Below are 22,712 nucleotides of genomic sequence, written 5' to 3' on the forward strand. Positions count from 1 at the left end.
TGAATTCATATCTGAACTTTTGAGACCTAATTATTTTAGGCATGAAACATAACTAATATAGTTTGTAATATGATTTTTTCAATTTTTTTACCATTAGCCTCTCTTCTCCGTTGAGCCTGCCCCCAAATCCCTCACTTTTTCTGGTGAAGCCACCCTAATCCCTCTCTTCTCAAGCGAGCCCACCCCCAAACCTCTCTGCATCGGCAAGCTTGCCCCAATCCCTAATTTCCCCGGCAACCCCAACTCCACCCATCTCTCCTCTAGCGACCTCAACTACCCAAGAAACTAGGTGTTTGGTTACAAGGATAACAAATGTTTGGTGGAGTTTTAGATAAGACAGGTGGGCTATTTTCATTAGGCCACATCATAAATATAATTACAGAAAAGTAAGTAAAGTTAATGTCCAAGAAACTAAGGTTGGGTTTTTGACTAAATAGTTGCATACACCCCAAAATTACTATTAACCCTTTCTTTCCTAATAAGTGTTTTAGCCATTCTTAAATCACTTTCCAAACAAGTCGAAAGCTCTAATTAAGCTATAAACCACTTTCGGAAATGCGATTATGAGCCAAAATGATTCCTAGCTAGAAAAGCAATCCCAACAGCGATAGTTTGAAAGCAAATATCAAGATAAACAAAGAGAGGAGACATACAAATTCCAAAAGCTGTTAAGAAATAACTATGACAGAACTCATCAAAAAATTTACATTCCCCGTTACAAAATAATTATGCAGGAGGATCCTCTCCGAATCCTTTTTACGAGGATCCTAGGAATCCTCAAATCATGTCCATTCATCGTATATCATATGATCAGCTTTCGTCAGGTACTATTCATATTTAATTTAAAATAAACGTTTTTAAAATAATTTTTGACCGCATGATGTACGATGAACGGACACAATTTGAAGATCCCAGAATCCTCACAGAGAGGATCCGAGGATCCTCATTCAATAATTATGATCGACTTTCCTATGTGGGAGTTTCTACCGAAATTTGGCAGCCGGATACATGTAACTTGTGTAGTTGTATGTATCCATATTTTCTTGTACATGTATACCCCCTCCTATGTATTCCAAGAAAAATGGCTTTCATGTCTTCTAGGCTGAAAATTTTAATTCGCCGAAGGACCGAGCTCCATGTTCTCTTCATTGCATTCAGGAGCTCGGGATGCCTGCACGCTTTCGCCATTGCTATCAGGAGTCTGAGAACCCTGCGCGTTTTCTTCATTGCTTTCCGAAGAAGTTTGGGAAAGCTGCAATTTTTCATCATTGCTTGAAGTTCTGTAACGCCTTTGCTCCCTCTTGGTCTGTTTTTCCCTGCAAGCCAAGCAAACAGTTAATGCATCAACAACCAGTTCATAAAAAATGGGTTGGGGTGGGGGAGAAAACAGTGCGATATCAGAACGATATTAACAACATAAAACAAGTATGTGTGCATACTTTAGAGCCAGAGAAGAGCGGTATTTGTCAATTGGCTCTTTCATTTCAGCACCACAGACGAACCATTGTTCACCAGATGGAGTTCCATCCCAGGATCCCAGACCTGTAAAATGGTTGAAAATAAAATTATGACCTCGAAATAACTCAAAGACTGGAAATCAACACATTGTATTTGGAACAGTTAAAACTAACCTTGAAGCAATATATCTTCATCAAAATCGCCTCTCAGTTTCCAGAAGGCATGGCCATCAGCATCCACAATGTAGGGCTCTATTCTAACAGCCTCACATATTTCATTGCCTGTAAAATACGTCCACAATTTTAGCGCAAGCATGTGCAACCAGATTTTCGTGAAGGACCAAAACATGAAAAGAATTTCAACCATCTGGAAAAGCATCTCAAGTGTTCTTAAGTCTTAACGATAGTTTTAACATCAATTCTAGAAAGAAAAAAGGTAACTGAAAGGCTGAATATATTAGAAATGGGAACTTACTTTCGGGTACCATGGCCATTGCTTCAACCACCTCCATGTGAGCTTGAGCTAACTCACTTCTGAGTACTGAAGCAATGGAGTCCGACTCTGAAATCGGGATGCTCGACTCTGAAATTGGGACAGCATCGCTATTCTCTGCAGTGGTCCTCTTAGCCATCTGCTCTTGCAACTTTGCTTGGAGATCCCTCTCCTGCACATATTTGATTTAGTTAAAAACAGAACTCTATGTTGGCTCCATAAGATGCTTGCCTCATAAAAGCTTGACTTGTTTTCATATTACCTTATCCTTTGCTAGAGCAACTTTTGCTTTCATGTCCCTTTTACGTTGGACAGATCTTTCATTTTGCTCCTCAATCCATCCCCTCAGCGTCCTGGAGGAAAGGTTGAAAATTTATCATCACTCGTAACGCAGAACACAAGACAATTACAAAATTATAATTTACATATTATGTATCTTCTACTTACTTTGTGTTAAGAGCCTCATCGCAGAGGAAAATCAGGAGCTGAAGCTTTTGGGAGAAGTTTAAGGCATCGTATCCCTCCCCGCCTTCAATAAAACACTCTGTAGGCAGCTCCTTCATCACAGGGTCGACCTTAGAGACCCCGGATGCAGACACCAGGTTTGCCAAATCTTGGAACCATGAGCAGTTGGTGCTTGCTTGCTCAAGAGACCTGACAGAAAATGGAGATGTAAGAAACCATATGAGTTATTTCAATCATTAAAGTTTACAAAAAGAACTTTATGCATAACTATAATATGCTAGGTAGAGTTCTTACTCCTGTAATAAACCCTTCTGTATGAAGAAGAGCATATAGCTATGAAATCGAACTACAGAGGAGTACTGTCCAGGCCGTCCACTTCGCCCACTTCCTCCACGCGATAGTTCCCGAAGAACAGACTCAGCTTGGGGCTTTTCAATCTTAAAAAACTAGAGTAAAAAGAATAAAGGAATGGGATTTCAAGTGTCAAAATCAATATAAACAAGTTTAGAGCATCTTTCAATCGACTATCTAATAGAACAGAAGTTAGGATTACCTCTCTAAAAGTTTCACAAAATTTCAAGAATTGGAGAGCATTTCCCACATCCTCTGCAGCTAAGTCGACACCCGCTACAGTTGTCAATGGGGTGCCCTGAGGTAGGGGAACCTCAGGAACAGCCACTCTGCTCTCCATGCAATGTTCCTTGACCCTGTGACGCCCTCTTGCAGCCTTGCCCTTGGCCTTCGCATCATTGTCATTCACAGCAGCAGCACCATCTCTGCCGTCATCACAAGTTTCTATCAACTCATCCTCTTTTGCTGCATCCGAGTTCACATCTTCACTCTGATCAAGGGCGTCCTCCTTCCCTCGTTTGCTAGGTGAATCAACACCCGTTGCCTGCCAAAACTTGAGAGCATAAGCCACTTAACCAGTAACAGACCAACCAAAAACAACACCAACAATATCAATATGCATTAACCATTAAACTGTCATTAGTAACAGCACCAAACCTTGTCTGAAGCCACACGCTCCTGCCCGTTACCACCCTTGCTGTCGCCATTTTCCTTCTTTTGCGGCTTCTCCACAATCAACATATCGGCAACAGATTGATACCCTTTCCTCTTGGCTTCGTGTGTGCGAATACCAGTGGGCATTAAACCGGCTTTCTTACTGAGAAAACACATTTCTCTAATTAGCAGCAGCACCAAAACACAAACAACTACAAACACAAAGCCAACAGTTATATGGCATGCCAAACACTTACTGGCATATACTGCAATTACATTCGCCTCGACATTTCGGACATTTCTCTGCCACTTGCTCAGCCGTCAATGTATACCTATTCTCAATCAACACCCACCACCACCAATTTTAGTCCAAAAACTTAACTCGAAAAACCGAAAACCGAAAAAAGCGAGACCAAATTTCATTCTAATCTAACCTGTTCTTCAGACAACTATGGCATAGCTTAACCGTGCAAGGGCCTTTCGCTTTGACGTTTGTACACGACGCTGCGAATTCCGTCTTCCTCTGACGGCACTGCGCAATTAAACCAACAAATCGACGATTAAATTAACCAAAATAATAAATCTACTCCAAATCTCATTTTCCGACGTTTCCCGTCATCCAAACAGAATAAAGAAACAAGATATAACGGCTACGAAAATCAACTCTCCCCTACATTCAAAATTTTTCTCACCAAACAAACAGAGCCCCTCAATCGGTACTCAGAAACCGAAAAGAAAACCACTCACCTGGTGACAGGTTCCGTTCTTAGAACCGGCGATCTGGCCTCCGACGGCCGGGCCGTCATGGTCCTGCACAAACACGTTGCTCTCCGCAAGATAGTTGACCTCCACATCCATCCTCTCAACAGCAGAGCTCGAATCTATTGCCATTGCTCTCCCAAAAAATGGATTCAGAATTCAACAGTCACTCACTCGAAGTCTCAAATCTATCCTCAAACTCAGACACCGGAAGATTTCAGCTCTGCCGCTTGTGCAGCATACCGGAGAGCGGGATCGCTATTTATAGTGTCGAAATCTTCATCCGCCTTCGACACTTGGCGGGAGAAATTTGTCGCCAATCAAATTTTGGGGTCCGATTTGAGATTTGGGATTTACGAGGACCGTGAAAATAAAAGGGAATATGTTTCCTTCCTGTTCTGGCTGTGAAATATCAGGAGTCGTAACCTTCTCGCCTATTTAATTTCTACGTCTCGGATTTCTTACCATAAAAGCCTAAAATGTTAGATATTATTTTCTTTTTTCTTTTTCGACCAAATTTATTATCTTTCTCTAGTTTGTAAATGTATCTCGTTTTTCATACATACATAGACATTTTTATAGTAAATAAGTTTTAAAATATTTACCATAATAATGGTTTAAATCGTAATTAGCCGTTAATTTTAAATTACGGACTATTATCTTTGATTTTGTAAACCTAACCATTACTCTCTACCACCTTTTTTTAGGGAACTTTAACGAAAAGCATCCGGTACTGTTCACTTTAACGAAAAACCACATTTTTATACTAAAAAGTCAATCCTGGTACTATTCACTTTACCCTTTATTTTGTCCTTATCATTAAAACTCAAAATTTTCAAGCCATTTTCATTAGTTTTTTTTTTTTTTTTATCTCCCGCCAAGTGTGGAAGACGGATGGAGACTACAACATTGTATAAATAGCGTCCGTACTGTCCAACATGCAAAAGAAGTGTCAGCTCTGAAATCTTCCCAGCGTCTTGAATTTAAGAGTGCGTTTGTTGCATCGGACTGTCTCGGACTGGACTAGTTTCAGGGACTAAACTAGACTGGCTTAGACTAGACTAAGCTGGACTAACTTAGTGAAGCGTTTGGTGCAGTGTCGGACTAAGAAGCAGGACTATAATATTATATTATTTAATCTATATTTATTAATATTTTTTTTTAATTTAATCTATATCAATTAATATTTTATTATTTCTTTATCATTTTCCATTTTTTCTACTCCTCTTCTTCTCTGTTTTATATGCCTCCCTCTTTATCATTTTCCATTTTTTTCTCCGCCCTCCGTCTCCTCCTTCCCCCTTCCTTTTTCTTCTGTTTCACATATGTACCACTGTCCCCTCTCCCCTCTCTCCCCTTGTATTCATTTCGTTTCGCCTCCAAGGAAACGCTTGGAGTAGGAGTTGCAGTGTGGCAGAGGGATCTCAAATTGCGAAGATCGTTTTCGGATCCAAAGTTCTTTAGGCGAAGACTGTTATCTTTGTTTTATGGGTCTAATTCCAGTTCAATTGATGAAAATGGAGAACCCGTTTCTGCATATCGATTAAGTGTTAAATGTTCTTTTGTCTGTTCGTCGGGAAATTTAGGTTGTGGGTTCGTCGGAAAGCAAATATGGGGTTGGGTTTGCTGGGTTCGCAGGATGATGGAGGTTGGCAAAAAGGCTAGATTTTGATGACTGGGTTCGCGGGATATTGGTGGTGGTGGAGACGGGATTAGCAATCCCGTCGTTTTCGAGGGGTTTAGCTAAGATCAGCGAGCGAAGGAGTTAGTCGACACGAGTCCGAGCTAATCCCATTTAACCTAGTCCCTTGCTATACCAAACATGGGTTATTAGTCCTAGCTAGTCCAGTCCTAGCTAAGGAGGTCAAACAAACGAGGCCTTAGAGTATAAATTGAGGTTTTGAGAGAGAGAGAGATAGAGAGAGAGATTCGTACTTGCCAAACAATTTTGGAGGAAAATGGTGATTGCTTGGAGCTCTGCTACAGCTATCGTTGAGAGGATGGAAGTAAAGGTCAACTCTCTTGCGAAGAGCAACGTGTTTGTGCAAAAACACAATGATTCGGCCATTAAAGGCAGGATTGCCAGTTCGAAAAACGAAACCTGTCATCACCTGAGTTTTAAGTGTGGTTAAAAAATTTGTCTTATAGGTTTTATTTTTAATATATTACATAAAACTATCATTAAAATTTGAAGGTACAATTTTCTAATCTACATTTGTTTTTGGTAATTACTATCGGCATTTTAAAATTTTAATTGTGTACTCCTGGGAGGAATATTTTTTTTTTCTAAATATAAAAGAATTGGAGTGCACCATTAAATTTTTGGAGTTTTAATAACATTTTTTTTTATTCCTTAAATTTTCTAAAAAATAAAGAAAAAAATCTTCGAATTATTTATACATTTCCTCAAAATCATTCTATATTTGATGAATAATAACTATTGTGAAAAGCCACCTAATGTTTACTCATCAAAAATTTGTTACTTTTAAAACTATTTCACTAATTAAATTTGAAGACCAAAAAAAAAATCTCAATGCTTAACAGGGTAAAAATCTATGAATCTCAAATCATCATCCAAATAGAATCTAAACATCTTAATTGTTTTAATATATAATTTTAGTAAAGACAATATTCTATATTATTCTTGTCACATCCCAGCTCGGGCCCCACCACATCCCGAGCTAGACTCCGTCGTAGCACGATATTGTCCGTTTTGGGCCCTGACCACGCCCTCATTGTTTTGTTTCTGGGAACTCACACGAGAACTTCCTAATGGGTCACCTATCTTCGGATTGTTCTCGCCTGAAGTTGCTTAACTTCGAAGTTCCGATAGAACCCGAAGCCAGTGAGCTCCCAAAAGGCCTCATGCTAGGAAGATACGAGAATATACCTATAAGGCTTACATGATCCACTCCCCTGGACGATGTGGGATGTTACAATTCTACATGAGAGGGTGATGGCTTGAACACAGGACGCGGTAGATTGACAATCCACTAGTTTGCCCAAAAATGATATGCAGTAATGATTTAATTTAATCTAATTTTCAAATATATAATTACATAAAAAAATTAAAGTAATATGCAACTGATTTGTGATTTAAGTAGTTATGACCATTGATCTTTGAATGTGAAGTCTTACTCGATTCGCCACATCCTCAACACTTGTATAAGAAAACGATAATAATCTACTAAGAACTTAAGCTAACAACTACACACCCATAAAATTCATTTAGACAAGTTAACAATCATCAAGACTCTAATCTATTCCATTTTCATTACTAGATTACAATCGAGCTTGAGAAAAAAATGCAAATTAATATAGATATGAGAACATCGACATACATGCAATTGAGATATAACAGAAAAATGCTAGAGAAGTTTCATACCTTCATATTAGAGTGAGGGAAATGCAAACGGAAGAAAATTTATTGATGAAATCGTTTTCTGAAAAACACGAGACAAGATAGATATGAGCAACGACGACCTTTGCTGGTATGAAAGTGAAGCGAAAACACATATAAATAGGAGGCGTCTAGGGTTTGGAGGGTATATTTGTAATTTGATTAAAAAGAAACAACACTGAATGATGGCCGCTTTTACGTTGCTATTCAGTTTCCTTTTTATTCATAGTAGGTGCACTGTCACGACGTTGTTTATCACGCCCCAACTTGAAAATAGGGATGTGATATCCACACACATTTTTTTCCTTCTTTCACACCCTTTTAATTTTTGGCCGTCGGATCGGATGAATTGAAAAAGATCAAATGACGGAAATTAATTAACAAAGGGTGTGGAAGAAGTAAAAGGGATGTGTGGATAGCACACCCCTGAAAATATTATGATTTCTTAAGTTGGGCCGACCCATTATATAATGAACACAAGTCTTCATTCTCGAGCTTCACCCAACCTTGTTTTGATAAATAGGCATATGGTGATATTTCACGCTTGTGTGATGTTACTTAAGTCATTTTGATAGAGTGTAGGGGCCTTAACAACTATCAAGTCAAGTTTCTAGGACTATTTAATGAAATGATATTAAATATTACTTAAATGTCCGCTATTTATATATAACATGTGAACGATGAATGTTCTCATTGAAATAAAATTTTCTTTGTAGATACGGTTTATCGTAATGACAGAAAGCAATCATACTTATGCATCATAGTACACAGAAGTGGCTTGGGGGACAAAAGGCTCCAAATTTGAAGGGACCACAAAAAAATTTTGCCACCCAATATTTTTATGTTGTGATGCTATATATTAAAAAAAAAATTGTTTTCTTTCTAAATATAAAAATTTAGAGTACACAATCAGATATTTAGAGTAAAAAGAGCTACAAAAAAATTGTCCTACTTTTCTTTTAGGAAAACTATCTTAAGGAGGAGCCTTTTTATAAATTTTGCATAGGGCCCCAAAAATCTTAGAAACGGTCATGCTTATACGGGTTCGATCCTTATTGATTCCTCCCCCCCTAACAACTAATTATCTGATTGACTTATGCTATCATTCTACTAAAAAGGTGTAACTACTAAAACTAAACTATGTATATACAAAGTATGTCTTTGCAGTGCTAAAAACATAGCGGTAGTGACCTACTATGTATATACAAAGTATGTCTTTGCAGTAGTAAAAACATAGCGGTAGTGACCTTTTCTCACTCACCAAATCAACCCCAGTCTAGAGTATATTAATTAATTTCATATATTCATATTCATGTCCTCTGTTTGGTTGCTGAGAAAATAACTGAAATTTCAAAGAAAATGTATCCTGATTTGTCTAGCAAGTTGGCCTTTCGAGTTTGATCAGTTTGGTTGCTGAGAAAATGCTCCCTCATTAGTGTTTTACTTGGATAGCTCTGGTTTCTAGATTAAAATCTTGCCTGCATTTCTCCAAATGCACATGCACCCGCATGTGTTTTCAGCGCCAGCTTTTATGTCATCATCATTGTTTTCTTTATAAGATTTTTGCATGTAACCGTTGTAATTGTCACGTTCCTCAAGATAAAAAAAATGATAAAAATGATAGTTTGCATTCAAGTTTCCACATCCAACCGTTATGAGTGAGATAGATAAACAATGAAAAAATACAACATACATCCAAGTTTTTCTCCTTTTTTTCCTTCAAGAATCAATTGTTACAAAAAAGATAGAGAAACGATAAAAAATTACAACACACACCCAGGTTTTTCTCATATTTTTTTAAAGAATCAACCGTTATGAAAGAGATAGAGAAACGTGAAAATCACTACATACATCCAAGTTTTTATCATTTTTTAAGAATCGATTGTTACGAAAGAGATAGAGAAAGGATGAAAATCACAACATACAGCTAAGTTTTTATCATTTTTTAGGAATCGACCTTTATGAAAGAGAGAATAACAATGAAAAATCACAGTATACACCCAAGTTTTTCTCCTTTTTAAAAAAAAAAAAAAAGAATCAACTGTCATGAATGAGAGAAACGTGAAAACACAACTTACACCCAAGTTTTTACCCTTTTCTTCAATGCTCAAGTCCATTACTAATAGGGAAAACTAATGAAAATGGCTTGAAAACTTTGAGTTTTAACGTTAAGGACAAAATAAAGGGTAAAGTAAATAGTAACAGGATTGACTTTTTAGTATAAAAATATGATTTTTCGTTAAAATTAACAGTACCGGGAACTTTTTGTTAAAGTCCCCTTACTAATAAGGTAAAGAAACAGCGAAATCACATCTTACACCCAGCCAAATCGAGCACAGGCTGAAAACGTGAATTTTGTTTTCTTCAATGCCCAACCGTTACAAATGAGACAGAAACGATGAAAAATCACAACAAACGCCGCAGTTGTTTTCATTTCTTTTCTTATGCCAACCGTTACAAATAAGATAAAAAAACGAAATCACAACTTACACCCAAATTTTTCTCATTTTCGTCACCACCCAACCAATTCGAGCATGGGCCTGGACCCAATAATTTAAACTCGGGCCAGCCCATCGATAACACTTGCTAAAAACTTTTGTGTAATATGCTACGTTTTGGATCTTAAACTATGGGCAAACATAGTAAAACCTCCCCATAGTGATAACCTCAATGTAATCATAAAAAAATATTCGATCCCAACTTTGCCCAGTTATACATAGGAGTAAACAGCACATTATAATAAGATATATTTTTTGTACGTGCCTTCTTGAGAAACTTGTCTCCACATAGTAATAATCGTTAATAAATGTAGCTAATATTACATCTTTCACTAAGGAAGATAAGCATTGATTGTATTTAGAAAGAGAAGAATTAAAGCAAGCACTATATACATACATGTACTAACTTCTAGAGATTAGGCGTCTTTATTTTTCCAATTTTACTTCGTCGAAATTGGCATGCTCCACTACTAATGTGGGTTTTTGTAAACATTCAACTTTCATTAAGAATAACTAAGTCATATTATTTGTTTATTTTTAACTACACTTCTATTAAATATTAAGTAATAACCTCTTAATCGTTATAAAATGATTTAGTCCCAGCATTATAACGATATAGAGGTTGTGTTGTATCAAAGACAAATGAAGAGACATGAAAATGTATTAACTTCTAAAATGACTTCATGAATTACAATAAAAACAAAGCTCGTCACATTGTTTTACATTACCCAACACAAAATAAAATTAGGGGAATAATTTTTGCGCACTCGTTTTTCCTTCTGCACATTAGATATTTATATCTTTTGATTGATTCTCGTTAAATTTATTCAATTCAAAAGTAAAAAATAAACAAAAATGTGCATGAGAATGCAAGGCATGCGAAAATCACTTTCCTAACATTAAGATACAACTATCCGATCGAAAGTTCAGATTAACAATTCTTTCCGTCTGAGGCAGTTGGCCGGCTTCTCAAGATCGCTTCCCCGTCATACAGAGCCAAATCTGAAGTAGGAAATGATCATCCCATCTAGGAGTTTGTGCAGAAACTGGGGCAGCCAAATACTCCCTTCTGAGCTCCATGTTTTCTTCATTGCTTTCAAGTGTCAGAAACCTGCGCGTTTCTTCATTGCTTTCAGGAGTCTGAGGAACCTGCAAGTTTTCTTCATTGCTTGCAAACTGCGCGAAGTCTAATTGAAATTGTAAAACAATTCAGTCTAATTGAAATTGTAAAACAATTGTATGTGCATACTTTAGACTCAGAGAAGAGAGGTATTTGTTGATTGGCTCTTTCGTTTCGGCATCATAAACGAACCAGTTTTCAACAGAAGAAGCTCCATCCCACTTTCCCATATCTGTACAATACGCAAAAATTAAATTACAGACATCGAAATAAGTCATGAACCGAAAATCTTAATCTACACATTGTATTTGGCACAGTTAAAACTAAGGAAAACTAATGAAAATGACGTGAAAACTTCGAGTGTTAACGATAAGGACAAAATAAAGGGTAAAAGTGAATAGTACCATGATTGACTTTTTAGTGTAAAAATATGATTTTTCGTTAAAATGAACAGTACATGGAGTTTTTTGTTAAAATTCCCTTAAAACTAACCTTGAAGCAAAATATCTTCACCAAAATCGCTATTCAGTTTCCAAAATACACGACCATGCACGTCCAAAACATAAGCTTCTATTCTAAGTTCTAACAGCCTCACATATTTCATTGCCTGTAAAATAGGTCAAAACATTTTAGCACGAGCATGTACAGCAAGTTTGCTTGCAAAGTACGAAAGCTTAACAATTAGCAAGATGATAACCAGATTTTCATGAAGAATTAAAACATAAAAAGCATTGATCAAAGAAAAATGTTTTCTCAAAAGATGTAATTTGATTAAAACAGAAGAGGGGTATTTTTACTTTGCTTTTGCAATAATAAACTTTGGTCCTTTTTCGCTTACCTTGACAATCATTTTTTATAGGTGTGTCATGACGTTGGTTATCATGCTCAAACTTGAAACTATTTTCCTTTATTAAGTGGGGCCAACCCATCGTATAGCAAGCATGATTGATAATATATTTCTAGTTTAACGAGTTTGGCTTAAGCTATCTCCAATCCAAAACATAAAAGTTAACTTAAATGTCTGCCATTTGAATACAACATGTGAACACTGTCTACTCACTAAAATTATAAAGTAGTCTTTAAAATTGCAAATGCTGGAAAACTAAAGGATAAACCTACTTATATTGAAAGTATGGACCAATTTCCATAAACCATATGAAAGTTAGAAACCTAAATCCTTACCATATACACAATATGTCTGCGCACTTATACATTTGTGTATATATATATATTTCAGGCCCCAAAATGGGGGAAATAGGGCTTAAAATAAAATTTTCTTCATATAAACAGGTGGCTTAAAATAATTATAAAAAACTTATGTGGCCTTAAAATAAATAAATAAACAAACGTGGGGCCTAAAAGCCTCTACTTTTTCTTGGGTTTTCTTGTACGTTGACCATTAGTTTCTGACTAGTTGCCAAACCATATCGCCGGTGGGTCAATCGTGGCAACATCCTATTGAAGCAAAACAGATAAGGAGAATCCACATTGGATTTCATTCATTTCATGTCAGACTGTCGGTCTCACTTTCTTACTGTTCCTTTCAATCCTAAGCTTTCCATGTGTTATTTGTACTTGGTTAATGGCATAATCTGAATCAAAGCAGAAGTACAAACAACCTGGGACTTTGTCCCCCTATCAAAACTTCTGCAAATAAAAGCTTGTAAAACCCAGTTGGGGGTTGGACTGTCGGAGGTATGTAAAACTACCCTTTTGATATTTTCTGTTTTGTTCAATAAAGTTGGTATTTTCCCAAGAAAAAGTCTCCTCCTTTGTATTGCACTTGAAGAGAATATGGTTTCTAGATTAAAAGCTTGTTTTTGGTAACTATGGAGAAAATGGGTTGGTTATAAATGGAAATTGCTTTCATAATTAACCAGGCAAACCATCTTAAGCTTTTGTGTTTTGTAAAGTTGGCCTTTCTGTTTGGTTGCTGAGAAAATAACTGCCAACTAACAAGAAAAAGTCTATTGCTTTAGTATTGTACTTGTAAAAGAATTTGCTCTCTAGTGTCTAAAGCAAATGCAACCACATGTGTTTTCAGTACTAGCTTTTACTTCCTCACAATTTTTTCTTCAAGAGATTCTTGCATGTAACCGCACTGATTTCACGTGACGAGTGAGATAGAGAGCAGAAATAAACCACTGGTTATCGCTATTGTTGCACATATTGGAATTAGTCAATGCATGACACCCTTTTTGTTGTTTGGTTTCTTTCGTTTCCAGGAACAAATGGCTGTGGTTCCGATATGCTACAAAATGCCTTACAAAGGATATGCTCAATCGAATCACTACGTAATCGGACAAAGGGACAGCAAATTTCGATGTGATTATATTCCGACTTCTGCAAATACTGCTAGAGAACATAAGAATCTGGGGATGGTTTGGTATGCTGCACCAGATTCCGGTACGAACGGGGAGCAACTGAGATCCTTGGATTCTTACTTTGGGAAGCTCCAAAATGTCACGAATCTGCCTCTGGATAATTCAAACAAGACAAGGGAGCAGCCACTCAGTAAAAATAGCGGTCAGCTGAGATTAAAGAAGGGTTTGGAGTCTCTTGATGATTATCTTGGAAAACTTAATAATAATGGTAAAACTATCTTCCAGCTGAGTAGCCTTTATGTGTTGGTTTTAGAAATGACATTCTAATTCTTATAGTTTTTATTGACTCAGGTGGAGACTCGGCGAATTCGACATCTAGCTATTTTGATCTTACTACTGAAGAAATTCCAATTGCGAAACCATCAGCTATCATTCGAGATTCTGGAAATGGTGATAAGAGGGTACTGAAGACATATAGGAATCCTATAAGTAAAAGGGAAGATCTTGGTCCAGAGAATTCTCAAGATCCGCTCGAGTATAATGAAATCTCTGATCTCTACTTAATGTAAGACCCTGCTCTATCTAAATTAGTTCTCAGAAATACGCCCCCAATGGAACTGGTTAAGAACTTTTAATCAAAAATAGAATTAGGGGCATTAAACAGGCTCATAAGTTTGTATATAAACCGCAGTTTAATGTCCTTCCAGTTCTATTTTCGATTAAAAGTTTGTGAGCGTTTATATTTGGGTGTATGGTATTGGGAACTGCAAAAGCCAGGTTAAATCTGGGAGCTCCTCAGGAATAAGGACACTTTGCTTCTTTGTTCTTTGTGTTGGATGCAGAAGCATAGTGGGTTCTGTAAACATTGCAGTGTTTCTGTTTGAGATTGCGAGTCCGGTTAGGAACACTGACTTAGGGCTCTTCTCTCTTCCATTGCTATATGGAGCAAAGATAAATGATTTGATCCTGGTTGGGGAATGGTGGAGGCTAGTCACACCCATGTTTCTGGTACAAGACTAATGATTCGGTTCGTGATTCCATTCTGTTTCCATTTCAACATTATCTGTGATAGTTTGCATTAGCTAGTTAACCATTGGATTTGAATGTGAACATATCAAAGAATTATATAGGGCATTTGCACATTACTAGAGATTTATTCGGCCTTAACATTTTTCCGGTATTTAAACATAGTTCTTATAGAAGCTGACTTTTCATTCATTTGAAGAGATAATGGGAAAAGTCTGAAATGACATGGTGCATGAAATGGTTCAATTTGTTGGTTCTTAGTATAATGCAGCATATATATGCTTTCTGGTTTATGAAATATCTGCAATATCTGCCTCACAGTTTGTATCGATTAAACAAAATCGTTGGAATTCCTAAAAGCGATACATTCTCAAAGAGCATTACACATATTCTTCTTGCTGATCTACGATTAGCTCTTAGCTCATGTAACTTAATACAGCACTCAGGACTTTTCCACATAGCTGTTGGTTGCTGGGGACTTGTTGCATTTGGGCCTAAAGTGTGCAGAGGCTATGGATCATTCACATTTTTCTTGATTTACATACTTGGAGGAGTCTCCGGCAACTTGATTAGCTTTCTTCATACACCAGAGCCAACTGTTGGCGGAACGGTAAGCAGCTCAGCTCCTAAAATTACATTTCATGTTCTACGAATCTTGTTACCCTCTTCCAAACATGTTTGAGTTCGTAATGTGATCGCAGGGACCAATATTCGCTATGATCGGAGCTTGGCTCGCTTATCAGGTCCAGAACAAGGACATAATTGCAAAGGATGTTTCGGAGAGTATGTTCCAAAAGGCTGTCATAACCACGCTTCTTAGCTTCGTGTTGAGCATTTTCGGTCCTATTGATGATTGGTAAGCTACCGGACGCATTCTCAAAATTCAAGATACATATTCGTTTTTTCATCTTCATATTCGAAAACGTTACGAGACGGTAAGTGACCATATGTCATATTATGTTGTTCTAGGACGCATTTTGGAGCAGCATTTACAGGAGTGGCATATGGTTTTTTGACATGCCCAACTCTTCAACTGGATGATGCATCATCTTCTCCAGCGAGTGGGCAAGAGGAAGGGGTCGCACTTGTTAGACGATATGCAGATCCTTGCAAATCACTGTTTTTCTTTGCCCTATTTGTTCTTGTATTAAGCTCTATACTTTTCTTCGTTGAACCTCCTCTCGATGTCATAGCATCAGATACTTCTCTTTAAAACTTCAACAAGGATGCAATTTTCAATTATACAACATATTTAGCTTATTTGTGAATCGAAATCCTTCAGTTTTTTTATAGTATTTATCATGCAATTTGTAACATAGATTGTGAAACTTATGCTTCTCTAGAGTAGAGAGAAACTTCGGTAAAATTATGTGACTAGAGCACCTCTTACATCGGTTATAACAAGTTTGAGGCTGAATTTGACTTAATATAAGGGTCTCGTCCTTTTGTGAGAGACAAAGACGGAGCCAGCCTTAAACTTTGGGGCGGGCTGTGACCTTGTGCTAGGGGTAGGTTAGGATGGGAGGGCTATAGAACACGTGTGCCTCACGGTGCTCCGTTTTGAAGTACCATATAAATGACGTGATCAAACACTTTTAATCAAGTTTTTCTCTCTAAAGTACTATGTAATAGTATGCTCGGTCGTTTATGTACGTGAATAATTATAATTGCACATGCACACATAACTCACAATGCATAAGTCGAAATTCATTCACACTCACCGAACATAGTATCCCTTTGATTCTTTGAACAACTTGGCCAACAAACTAACTTTAATTAAACGAACTCCCGTCACCCTACATGTGATCCAAGTGACTTTGTTCTAACATGGCTCCCAAGTCCAAACTACAATTTCATTTGTTTTGTTTTTTTCAGACCGAATGTTTCATGCATGGTTTATCTCCACGTTAAAGGCACCAGGCCCTTGCTGCTGACACGTTTGCAGTTGGGTTCCTTACAACAAACCACGTAACACACACAGCTTTCTGTCCTCTTCTTCCATCAACTTTCAACCTCTCTGAGTCACTCAGGCTGTGTACTTTTGAGATTGGAGTATAAAAAGTGTGTATAGTTTGAGAACTAAAAATTTAAGTGTTGCAGCTTGAGCTTTTGAAGCTTTAATATCAATGGCGGTCGGAAGGATTGGTAGAGGTTTAATGGCTCCTCTTCTGGTAGTCAACTTGGTGGTCCATCTGATCATGCTTGGACTTGCTGGTTGGTCCCTTGATAAGTACATCAATGGAGAGCAAAATCACCCCCGTAAGCGCTCTCTCTCTCTCTCTCTCTCTCTCTCTCTCTCACACACATTGTAATGACAGCAATTTCGAAGGAAAATATGCACAAATAGAACCGACTATACAAACTTTTAAGCAAAATAATAGCGGGAGACACTATACATACAATAAACTGTACATAAATAACTGTTTAGTCCCTTGGTTTAGTCTCTGTCTAATATTTCTCTAGTCATCGATGTGCGTTAGGTCAATTGATCGTATTGTATAGTTTATTGAACATTTAGTATCCTCTAATACTCGATTTGGGTTGAGTCAGTTGATTATCGGTGTAGTACTCCAAATACTCAATGCGTGGATTAAGTTATTTGATCGCATTGTATATGTTTTATTGTCAGTGTAGTACCCCAAATACTCTGATATGTGGGTTATTAGCTCAGTTGATCAGAGAAGTGTGAGTCATGTGCACCGAGTATGATTACTTTTGGAATAGATGAGAGTAGTTTAGAATACTATGGTCGAAAGACGGCTTTGGACTCTGATACTTTTGTGCAGATTTGGGAGGGAATACATCGACTAGCTTCTTGTTGATCTTTGCATTGATAGCCGGTGTGGTTGGGGCTGCTTCTGTGCTTTATGGTCTGATACATCTCCGGATATGGCGAACCGATAGTTTAGCCGGTGCAGCTTCTTCAGCTATCATAGCCCTGACGATTATCGCCCTCACTTTCGGGTAGTTTTCTCTCCCCTCTCCACACCAAAATTAACAACAAAAGGGTTTGCATTTTCATAACAAAAAATTAAGAAATTAATCAGGTTTGGTTGATGTGATTTGATGCAGTTTTGTGTGCAAGGAGATCATACTTGGAGGGCACAGAGGAAAACGCTTGGTAAGAGGATTTTAAGCAAACATTGCTGTTTGATGAAGCACAATTAAATTAATTAAACTAGATTATCTTGATTAATTGGTGTTTTCCAGCAAACATTGGAAGCTATGATTGCAATATCACTACTAAGTCAATTGCTTTACCTGGTGCTTCTGCATGCTGGGATGTTTAGGAGCAGACATAGACATGGAGGAATTGGCTTGGGTCATGACCCCTGGAGCGCCGGCACGACGACTGTGATCTGACTTCCGTTCATATCAGTAGCTGTAAGTTAAATAACACAATGTCTCTGCTTTATTTGCTGCGCTCCGTTTGCATCGTTTTTTTTCTGGTTACTTTCGAGGGAATGGAACGCTGGACATATCCTAATCCTGATCCGAGCTATATTGAATGGTTTAGCATTAATAGTACATTCCCCAGGGGATTCCTTTCCTGCTCTTTCCGGCCAAACAGAGCTATTACTCCACCCATCCCTCACCGCCCCCTCCGGGCTCGGTGGGGCTTATGTTTGGAGGAGTTTCGGCATACAATGATTTTGCTTGAATGTTCATTGCACATTTTGATTACCTGAGCAACTATAGAGACTAACCTATAAATCCACCTAACTCAAAAACCCGAAATCGGAACAATTAAGAACAAAAATATTAAATTATGTTGCTGTTTGAACTAAAATAACACAGTTATACATAAACAACATCAATTATTCGAGTTACCGGAAAATTTTCCGACATAACTTCTATGATTCTGATTCATCATCAGCTTTCCATTCTACGATTGCCAAGGTATGGCGTCCTCCGCAAGCAACCAGTTTGGCAATCCAATGTCCATTGTCTGCGGTGCCATGTCTGGGAGGGATGCTGATGGGAACTTCCATCGGCTGACCAGTCGTCACCTTCCTTCCATATCCAAGGCGTCCGTGGTCGCCTCGGCCAAACTGCCGATACAAAGACAAGTCGTCGGAGTAAACAAAATGGTGGAACCAGATGTGATGTGAAAGCAAACTCAAGATATTGGAACATCAGAGCAAGATTATTCCAATGCGTTTGCAGATATAAAATTTCTTACCGAATACATTCGCCCATCACGAGTTAATGCAACAGAGTGAGTGCCTCCACAAGACACCTACATTCACAAATCAACACGATCCATCTCAAACTGTTGGAAGGAAATGAACTATTCTGAGCGTGCAGGATTTTTGAGCAATCGACGATAGAAATGGTACCTGAACAATATCCTCGCCGGCTAAAAGATGAACCTTTTGCGGCACCATTTTGCTGCTTTTATCATTATCGCCAAACCCAAGCCTCCCATGTTCTCCTCGTCCCCAACCATACACCTGCAATGAGATGAAAAGGTGGAAGAGATAAGGTTCTCTCACAAACTCAAATGCAGATGTTACAACGTTAGCAATACCGGAATATTTGAACTATAGCACATTGATCTCAGTTGGTTATTGATGAACTTGAAACGCCACTTGAGCGGTAGCCCGTGGAGTAAGAAGGGGGGAGGGAGAGAGTACTCACCTCTCCATCTTCTGTTAGTGCAGTAGAATGCCATCCTCCAGCAGCAATATCCACCTATAGTCGCAAAAAGGTTAAAAAAACACACATTATAAACATACGGCGAATCATATCGTAACGAAGGCATGAAACCTACGGACTATCACATAATAACCTTCCGGGACAGACAACAATAACAAAATCAGGACAAGCAAGTGAAGTTAGCCGAACAAGAATTGGTGTAAGCGACCAAGGCACCAATCTCTGCCTAACAACAATAGGCGTAAACAATATAAAATGGATTTTGAGCTCGTTTGGATGTGCTTTTAAAATGACTGAAAGCGCTTTTGGTGAAAATATTTTTGGAAACAATCCTTAGTAAAAATGATAGTAAATCCTGAAAAAACACTTAAAATGCTTCCCAGAAGAAGCAAATAACTGGTGCTTCTCGGAAAAAGGACTTAAAGTGCTTTTGAAACCCAAAAATATTTTCTCCAAAAGCACTTTAAGTCATTTTAAAAGCACATCCAAACGAGGCTATATCAACAGATACTTTGTCAAGGCTTCACACCATGAGAAATGAGACAACAGATACAACGAAATGTGATACAAACCAAAGTAAGACCAGAAAGCCCTTGGACAGGAATAGGTTGTGATCTCGGCTGAGTATCCCCTGTTCCAAGTTGTCCATATTCGTTGTTACCCCAAGCCCATAAAGCACCATCCTCTTGCAGAGCCAAATTATGAAATGCCCCAACTGCGATAAGCCTCACTGCATCAAGACCTTGTACTCGCACAGGTGTTGAAATTTGTTTTCTGGAAATTAAAAGAAACGTTCACGGATGATTGTAGGACAAATAACAATATGAAAAGAGTTTGATACGGTACAACTCAGAAGGTAGGCTTCTGTAAAAGATAGATGCTTGAAAAGGAATTGACGGAGTCAGGTCTAAGGGCAACATACATGTCTCCCGGAGGCCATGGCTGACCCCACGTCCAGACTTGCCCGTCGCGTGTAAGTACCACAGAGTGAGTACCCCCAGCAGCTACCTGTGATGTGAAAAATTAGAGCATGTCAAATACAGTTTTATAGAAAGAGAGGTCATTTGAGAAACAAAAGCATCCTACACCCAAAAATTCCTATCATGCAGTTCAATGTTCTACACATGGGCATGGGGTACCCACCTGGCGAACTTTAAGTTTCGGTGCACAGCGTTGAGGAATCACTATATCCCTTCTCAAGGGTCTACTAGTTTCATCTTTCCGCTCTGGTTCCTCGCCACACTGTCCATACTCGTTTCCACCTGCACGAAACAACTTTTGTACTCTTAGACTGACCAAAATAACATCCAGGTCACTCGCCAATCGCCACACATCAAGAAACCAATCAAAACCTTTACTTGGAAGTAAAGGACTAAGACTTCAGGATGGTTTTAATTCCTGACTTAAAGGAATTACATTCTTTCATCTATTGGATTCTAAATAATGAAAACAAAAGAACACAATGTAACGAAATAGCTTTTCATCCAAATATTCATTACAATTTAAGAGTTTGGATTCTAATTAACGAAAACAATAGAACCCAATGCAACGAAATAGCTTTTCACCCAAACATTCATTACAATTTAAGAGTAAAAGAAAGCGTGATTAAATACCCCAGGCGTAAGCGCGGCCTTGATCATCAACAGCCAAACAATGCCATCCACCAATAGCAGCCTATATTTCAAACAACCTCTAGTTACAACGAAAATTATAACGCTAGTTAACAATTTCCTATGAAAGTACGATTTCTGAGTATAATCGGAAATTACCTGAACAATTTTGACATTGGCCAGAGCTTTAACCTGGCTTGGAATGTTTTCAGTTTTGCTCTGGCTTGGAATGTTCTCAGATTTGGTCTCAGGAGGATGCCCCAGGGTTCCTCTCTGGTTCCAACCCCATGTAAACAACTGGTAACCCAATTCAATTCACAACCCAAACAATCAAACTTTTAGTAAACCCAAAACCAAAAATTCAACAAAAATCAAAATTTTCAGTAAACCCAAAACCCAAAATCCAAACTTTCAGTAAACCCAAAACAAAAAATTCAACAAATATCCAAACTTTCAGTAAAACCCACAACCAAATATTAAAAATTAAAAATCCAACTTTCAATAAAACCCAAAACCAACAATCACAAACAAGTGAAGAAGAGGGGCAGTAATCAAAACAGTTGAGAGAGTGATAAAAAGACAAGATGAAGAAGAAGAAAAAAGGGGCCCACCTTGCCATCATCGCAAATGGCGAGGGAGTTTCGGCTGCCAGCGACAACAGAGCGGACAGTCTGCGACTCGAGGGCTTTGACGGCGCACACCCATTCCTTCTCCTCGTTATTCCCGATTCCTAATTGGCCGTCTTCCCCGGAGCCCCTGCGCACAAAAACAAACGGAATGAACGAAACTTGCTTTACTTGCTATCTCTATAATAGCATAATAGTGAAGAAAGAGAGCAAATACCAAGTGACAATGGTGGTATCGGATACCATTTGAGCCTGAATCAGAGCTTGAATTGAAGATATGGACTATGAGCTAAAAAGCTAGCACAGGGGGAGAGGAGAGTGACTCAGTTTATCAATACAATACAATAGCATATCGTGCGTGTGTGTGTGTGTATATATATATATATACCGTGAGAGGAAGTTTTAACGAAAAGCTCGTAAGTTCATTTTAACGAAAATTTATATTTTTACAATAAAATATTAAACATGTTACTATTTATTTTACACTTTATTTTGTCCTTATAGTTAAAACTCAAAGTTTTCAAGTTTTTTTCATTAATTTTCTTTATATATATATTGATGCAATTTGTGCAGGGAACCAGATACCGAAAATGCGATAGAGATGGAAGAGGGGAAAACGAGGCGTTTTACTTGACCAGTGGAGAAAAAATTGGCGGCACTAGATTGGGAAATTTTATATAAACCCTACAATTATCTTTATACACCCAACTTAAAAGTATCTTTTAATGTTATTCCGATTAATCAGCGGTCCGATGAACACCTTATTGGACTTAATCAATTTATACTTAATGAGTACATCTCAAATCTTTATATTTTGTTTAGAGAGGCAGAGGGAGGATAATTCAAAGCATCAAATGAAGATAATATAGTTTGATATTCAATCCAACAGTAGATTTGGTGCAAAACCTAGCAACACCATGCTAAGCCCCTGCAAATCAACAACCACTAGTATTTTTTTCTAAGAGCATTCTCAATGGAGACTTTATCCTCCATAAGGCTACTATATTTGAAGTCTTATTGAGAAATTTCATCTCTAGTGGGCTTGAAAATTGGGCTAGATCCACCACTGGCTAGCAACTTCCTTATTTAGGTAGCATAAAATTAGGCTACATATAGCCCCAAAAAAATAGTGGGTCCCACAAAAAAAGTAGCAACTCATGTGAGCAAAAATCTATCACTCTCCTTCTACTTGCAAATGCACTTACACTCTCCTTTATTCTTTTTTTAATTCTTTTTTCTTACATATTTTTCTTGCAATTTGGCTTAATCA

At 37.9% G+C, this 22,712-nt stretch overlaps 4 protein-coding genes across 5 annotated transcripts; 2 read left to right on the forward strand and 2 right to left on the reverse strand.

Annotated features, from left to right (window-relative positions):
• Positions 1 to 656: 656 nt before the first annotated feature.
• On the reverse strand, positions 657 to 4,619 carry LOC103425954 (uncharacterized). Its single transcript, XM_029097666.2, has 12 exons — positions 4,168 to 4,619; positions 3,855 to 3,952; positions 3,678 to 3,752; positions 3,424 to 3,583; positions 2,969 to 3,310; positions 2,710 to 2,861; positions 2,398 to 2,604; positions 2,213 to 2,303; positions 1,933 to 2,122; positions 1,632 to 1,739; positions 1,440 to 1,542; positions 657 to 1,316 (listed from the first exon to the last, which is right to left on the reverse strand). Exons 1-12 carry the CDS (start codon positions 4,309 to 4,311, stop codon positions 1,112 to 1,114), a joined length of 1,875 nt encoding a protein of 624 aa, XP_028953499.2. The 5' UTR covers positions 4,312 to 4,619; the 3' UTR covers positions 657 to 1,111.
• Positions 4,620 to 12,698: 8,079 nt separating this feature from the next.
• Positions 12,699 to 15,815, forward strand: LOC103404711 (RHOMBOID-like protein 9, chloroplastic). The gene is made up of 7 exons (XM_008343656.4): positions 12,699 to 12,892; positions 13,423 to 13,789; positions 13,873 to 14,086; positions 14,364 to 14,529; positions 14,987 to 15,157; positions 15,249 to 15,403; positions 15,517 to 15,815. The coding sequence occupies exons 2-7, from the start codon at positions 13,429 to 13,431 to the stop codon at positions 15,758 to 15,760; spliced, it is 1,311 nt and encodes a 436-aa protein (XP_008341878.3). The 5' UTR covers positions 12,699 to 12,892; positions 13,423 to 13,428; the 3' UTR covers positions 15,761 to 15,815.
• Positions 15,816 to 16,240: 425 nt separating this feature from the next.
• On the forward strand, positions 16,241 to 18,097 carry LOC108169935 (membrane protein PM19L-like). Of its 2 annotated transcripts, none has more exons than XM_017324345.3 (4): positions 16,241 to 16,806; positions 17,334 to 17,511; positions 17,620 to 17,668; positions 17,758 to 18,097. In XM_017324345.3, the coding sequence occupies exons 1-4, from the start codon at positions 16,674 to 16,676 to the stop codon at positions 17,908 to 17,910; spliced, it is 513 nt and encodes a 170-aa protein (XP_017179834.3). In that variant the 5' UTR covers positions 16,241 to 16,673; the 3' UTR covers positions 17,911 to 18,097. The 2 variants fall into 2 exon arrangements, with proteins under 2 accessions (XP_017179834.3, XP_017179835.3); XM_017324346.3 differs by having other exon boundaries at positions 17,838 to 17,983.
• A 197-nt stretch (positions 18,098 to 18,294) lies between these two features.
• LOC103404710 (ultraviolet-B receptor UVR8-like) lies at positions 18,295 to 21,800 on the reverse strand. Its single transcript, XM_008343655.3, has 11 exons — positions 21,660 to 21,800; positions 21,428 to 21,572; positions 20,976 to 21,113; positions 20,820 to 20,880; positions 20,350 to 20,468; positions 20,129 to 20,214; positions 19,779 to 19,980; positions 19,189 to 19,242; positions 18,888 to 19,001; positions 18,731 to 18,787; positions 18,295 to 18,599 (listed from the first exon to the last, which is right to left on the reverse strand). Exons 1-11 carry the CDS (start codon positions 21,686 to 21,688, stop codon positions 18,402 to 18,404), a joined length of 1,203 nt encoding a protein of 400 aa, XP_008341877.3. The 5' UTR covers positions 21,689 to 21,800; the 3' UTR covers positions 18,295 to 18,401.
• Between the last annotated feature and the right edge of the window lie 912 nt (positions 21,801 to 22,712).

The sequence above is a fragment of the Malus domestica genome, chromosome 17 (genome assembly GCF_042453785.1).
Source record: "Malus domestica chromosome 17, GDT2T_hap1".
Classification (NCBI taxonomy): Eukaryota; Viridiplantae; Streptophyta; class Magnoliopsida; order Rosales; family Rosaceae; genus Malus; species Malus domestica.